We start from the raw sequence: 4,829 nt of genomic DNA, 5'->3' as shown, positions 1-4,829 counted from the left end.
GAGATGGGGAGAGAGGAGAAATAGAGATTGGTAGAGAGAGAGATGGGGAGAGAGGAGAAATAGAGATTGGTAGAGAGAGAGATGGGGAGAGAGGAGAAATAGAGATTGGTAGAGAGAGAGATGGGGAGAGAGGAGAAATAGAGATTGGTAGAGAGAGAGATGGGGAGAGAGGAGAAATAGAGATTGGTAGAGAGAGAGATGGGGAGAGACATGTTGACAGAGACATTGGGAGCGAGAGAGAGAGAAATATGGAGAGAAAAGGAAGGAAAGACAGTCAAAAAGACAGGGAGCGATAGACAGAGGAAAGCAGACAGGAAGTTAAACATCTAAACCCAGGAGACAGAACTCAGACAGAGCCTGATGCTGGTGACAGGAGCTCTGACTGCCAGATTTGAGTTGACTCCTCTATCAACACCTGCTTCTTCCCCCTGTCCCTCTCCGCTAGATACATGTCCAAACTTCTGATAGATACCTGTCGCTCTGCTTACCTGTCCAAACTTCTGATAGATGACTCCGAACTTGAAGTTGTTGCTGATGACGTGTTCATCAAATGTCACGATGAGCCTAGATGCCTGGAAACAGTACAACAGGACACCATGACAACAGTACACCATGATACCATGACGACAGCACACCATGACAACAGGACCAGAGGTGGTTCACAGACAGGAAGTGGAGAGAGACAGGAAGTGGAGAGTTAGGAAGTGGAGAGACAAGAAGTGGAGAGACAGTAATGGAGAGTAAATTAGAGAAAGCAGTGTGACCAGTTCATCACAGGATCAGAAGGTAGCCCACTGCCTGAAGATGTTTCACACTCCAAACCAGAGCCCACCTTGGGATAGAGGACTGGGTAGAACCTGTCCACGTTCACCTCTTCATACACCAGCTGCATGAGGGAACAGGAAACACAGCAGTCACTTCCTGTCTGAGGGGAATCTACTGGTGTTGCTGGACAGGCCCATAACTAGCATCTGACTTGTTGTGACCTAGATCATAACTCTTGGACAATGGAATATTTGCAGATATTTAAATAAATGTTTGGTTTTGTTTTAGCGAGGTCTGAACCTCAGGTAGGTGTCTGGTGTTACCATGGTACCGGCGAGGTCTGAACCTCAGGTAGGTGTCTGGTGTTACCATGGTACCGGCGGGGAGAGCGCTCCTACCTTGGCCATCTGGACAACGTTGGGGAACTCAGTCAGACAGGAAATGGGGATGACGTCATGGAAGGTTTTTAACTTGGTTCTGAAACAGACAAGATCAGAAAAACAGCCAGTCAGCAAGCTGATCCGAAAACACACAGAGAGCTGGACAGTCATTCAATAACAAGTAACTTTGTCCTGAAGAGAAAAACAGATGATTTGGGAGCAGTCATCCAGTCAGACAGACAGACAGGCAGGCAGGCAGGCAGGCAGGCAGGCAGGCAGGCAGGCAGGCAGACACTGGTGGTTTCCAGTGAAGCTCTATTTACCACACTCACAACCTCAGCTGCTCTCTGTTTTCTGTTGACGATCTCATTATGCAAACGAGATGCAAATAGAGGAGGAGCCTCCATCCAGACCCAATGCTCATTTGCATACCCCCCTCCTCCCGCTCAGCCAACCACTGACAGCGAAGCATGGGTGACACACACACACTTTCTCCTTAGAAACACACTCACAGACACACACACTCACAGACACACACACACAGACACACACACTCACAGACACACACACTCACAGACACACACACACACACAGACACAGACACACTCACACACACAGACACAGAGACACACACACACACACACTCTCACAGACACACACTCTCACAGACACACTCACAGACACACACACACCCTCACAGACACACAGACACACACACACACACACACACACACACACACACACACACACACACACACACACACACACACACACACACACACACTCACAGACACAGTGTGGGTGTCTTCTGAGGGTCAGGTGACAGAGGCCTGCAGCTGTTTCAGTCTGGCCTGCTCGTATCCCACACTGGGACTGGGGAGAAGCTAGCTGACTTCTGGCTGAATGTGTGTGAGTCTTTGAGGTTGGTTGTGTGTGCGTCTGCGCGTGTGTGTGTTTACCAGCGGAGTGGAAATTGGTGCTAATCAGCAGACCTCACTGTAGGTGAGTGGGCATAGTTGTTACCTAGCAACGTGTAAGAGGTCTCTTCATGCTCAGAGAGAGGGCAGCCATTAGACTCTTCACACAGCGGCCCAACTCATTCACAGCTTTTATGGGGCGTTGAGAGTTAGCCCTCCTCCAGCCCCTTCCCTCCCCTGTCAGAGAGTTAGCCCTCCTCCAGCCCCTTCCCTCTCCTGTCAGAGAGTTAGCCCTCCAGCCCCTTCCCTCCCCTGTCAGAGAGTTAGCCCTCCTCCAGCCCCTTCCCTCCCCTGTCAGAGAGTTAGCCCTCCTCCAGCCCCTTCCCTCCCCTGTCAGAGAGTTAGCCCTCCTCCAGCCGCTTCCCTCCCCTGTCAGAGAGTTAGCCCTCCTCCAGCCCCTTCCCTCCCCTGTCAGAGAGTTAGCCCTCCTCCAGCCCCTTCCCTCCCCTGTCAGAGAGTTAGCCCTCCAGCCCCTTCCCTCCCCTGTCAGAGAGTTAGCCCTCCTCCAGCCCCTTCCCTCTCCTGTCAGAGAGTTAGCCCTCCTCCAGCCCCTTCCCTCCAGCCCCTTCCCTCCCCTGTCATTAAACTAAAATGGACAAGTGGAAGATTTGTTTCACAGTTAGTGAGCAGAGAGTGGAGAGAGGGAGGAGAGGAGAGGATGGAGGGAGGGAAGATATATAACAGCAGTACCTCAGCACCAGTCTGAGATGCTCCTGGTCTCCTATGACATCATACTTCAGAGAGAAGACCAGATGCCCGAGGGCCGTGTCCATGGAATAGTAGTTAAAGTGTTCCTGGTGAGAGAGTGATGGGGGAGGGGGAGAGAGAGACAGAGAGAGTGATGGGGGAGGGGGAGAGAGAGGGGGGAGAGAGAAGGGGAGAGATAGAAAGTGAGAGAGAAAGATTTATGTTGAGCTCGAGGAACATTTCTTGTTATCACATGATATCATAGACTTAGACCAGTCGTTCTCAAAGTGTGGTCCGCACTGCCCCCGTAGTGGTCCGCGACGGCCAAAAGTCAATTATTGCGACATTTCTAACATACAACTCAGAAAGAAAAAAACACAGTCAGTAGTAGCCTATTAAAATGGACTACACACGTTCTGCATTCTGACATCGCAGCCTCTGCATGGGTTTTACCAGAGCCTCTCTGGTCGTACCATGTGAGGGAGTTCTCCCCTCCCAAATAGAGTTGGTTGGGTCCATAGCCCGTCTTTTCTAAAAAGTTTTCTCAGATAGGCTACCGATTGCTGGGACAGGCGGCCCAACCCTAACGATACGCGTCAGGGAGGATGGATGGGAGCAGGGCCAGAGTGATGGCATCACTAGACAAGGTTTTACCAATTGAAAAACTGCTTTTTATTTGACATATATCTCCAAAAACTATTTTGCGCTCTAATAATGGCCAAACATTTTGTGTGGAAATCCCTATCTGCATCACATCAAACCCATATGTCCTCGGTTTGGGCTAGAATATTTACAACGTCTGGCTCCGTGCTTGATTAACACTCGGATCGTTAAGCAGTCTCTAAACTAGTATTGTCTGAAGCCTGTTGTTCTGGGGATATAGCCTACTCTCTAGTTAAATGGTCCGTGAGTTTTTATTTTTTTGGCCAAGTAGTCCTTGGTCTGAAAAAGTTTGAGAAACACTGACTTAGACTCTTACAGAATTGTCATGTCCACTACACTCACACACAAACTCCACAGGACCTCGTCTGAAGAGAGGGAGAAATGTCCCTAACTACGGGCTCAGGAGTCAGTTAAGAAAAGCCACTCACTTACATTTGAGAAAGAAGATAGAGAGAGAGAACGAAACAGATAGAGAGAGAAAGAGAGACATGTAAAGAGACAGATGGAGAGACAGACAGAGAGAAACAGACAGAAAGAGAGAGAGGCCTCACCTTGCCCATGAAGTGCTTGCGGTAGATCTTGGCCGTGCTGTTGGTCTCTAGTTTGACCTGGGAAGCGGGGCCTGGAGGCTGCTCGGGGGCGGGGCCGGAGCTGGGCTCGTGATTGGTCCCCTCGATCCAGTAGCCTCCGAACTGGGGGAGCAGGATGAGGGGGAAGGGACTCCTACGACCCAGCACCTGGACGTCACCATGGCAACAACAACACACCCCAGTCACCACGACAACTCATCCGAGAGAGAGAGCGAGAAAGGGATAGAAGTACAGAGGGAGAGAGGCAGAGAGAGAGGATAGAAGTACAGAGGGAGAGAGAGGATAGAAGTACAGAGGGAAGAGAGGAAGAGAGAGAGGATAGAAGTACAGAGGGAGAGAGGAAGAGAGAGAGGATAGAAGTACAGAGGGAGAGAGGAAGAGAGAGAGGATAGAAGTACAGAGGGAGAGAGAGAGAGAGAGGATAGAAGTACAGAGGGAGAGAGGGAGAGAGAGAGGATAGAAGTACAGAGGGAGAGAGGAAGAGAGAGAGGATAGGTGTAGATGAAGGCGGGGCTACGCACCTCGTGGACGCTGGGGTAAGGGATGTAGTCCTCCTCCGTCTGAAACAAACACACCTGTCACACACCTGGTAACCTCTCCTGTCACACACCTGGTAACCTCTCCACTCACACACCTGGTAACCTCTCCTGTCACACACCTGGTAACCTCTCCAGTCACACACCTGGTAACCTCTCCACTCACACACCTGGTAACCTCTCCACTCACACACCTGGTAACCTCTCCACTCACACACCTGGTAACCTCTC

General features: G+C 50.6%; 1 protein-coding gene across 7 annotated transcripts in view; it reads right to left on the bottom strand.

Moving 5' to 3' along the window:
• Nucleotides 1–208: 208 nt before the first annotated feature.
• The window catches only part of LOC124471924 (rap1 GTPase-activating protein 1-like), a 15,168-nt gene continuing 10,547 nt past the window's right edge, over nucleotides 209–4,829 (bottom strand). For all 7 annotated transcript variants that reach the window (XM_047026590.1, XM_047026594.1, XM_047026589.1 and 4 more), the window contains 6 exons: nucleotides 4,584–4,622; nucleotides 4,024–4,209; nucleotides 2,813–2,916; nucleotides 1,164–1,242; nucleotides 833–886; nucleotides 209–572 (listed from right to left, as the gene is read on the bottom strand). In XM_047026590.1, the coding sequence (XP_046882546.1) occupies nucleotides 327–572; nucleotides 833–886; nucleotides 1,164–1,242; nucleotides 2,813–2,916; nucleotides 4,024–4,209; nucleotides 4,584–4,622 (708 nt within the window). In that variant the 3' untranslated portion in view covers nucleotides 209–326. The remainder of the gene's footprint in view (nucleotides 573–832; nucleotides 887–1,163; nucleotides 1,243–2,812; nucleotides 2,917–4,023; nucleotides 4,210–4,583; nucleotides 4,623–4,829) is intronic.

The sequence above is a fragment of the Hypomesus transpacificus genome, chromosome 9, assembly GCF_021917145.1.
Source record: "Hypomesus transpacificus isolate Combined female chromosome 9, fHypTra1, whole genome shotgun sequence".
In the NCBI taxonomy this organism is placed as follows: Eukaryota; Metazoa; Chordata; class Actinopteri; order Osmeriformes; family Osmeridae; genus Hypomesus; species Hypomesus transpacificus.
Note: the sequence above shows the minus strand (reverse complement) of the source record. Positions and strands in the feature narration are given on the sequence as shown.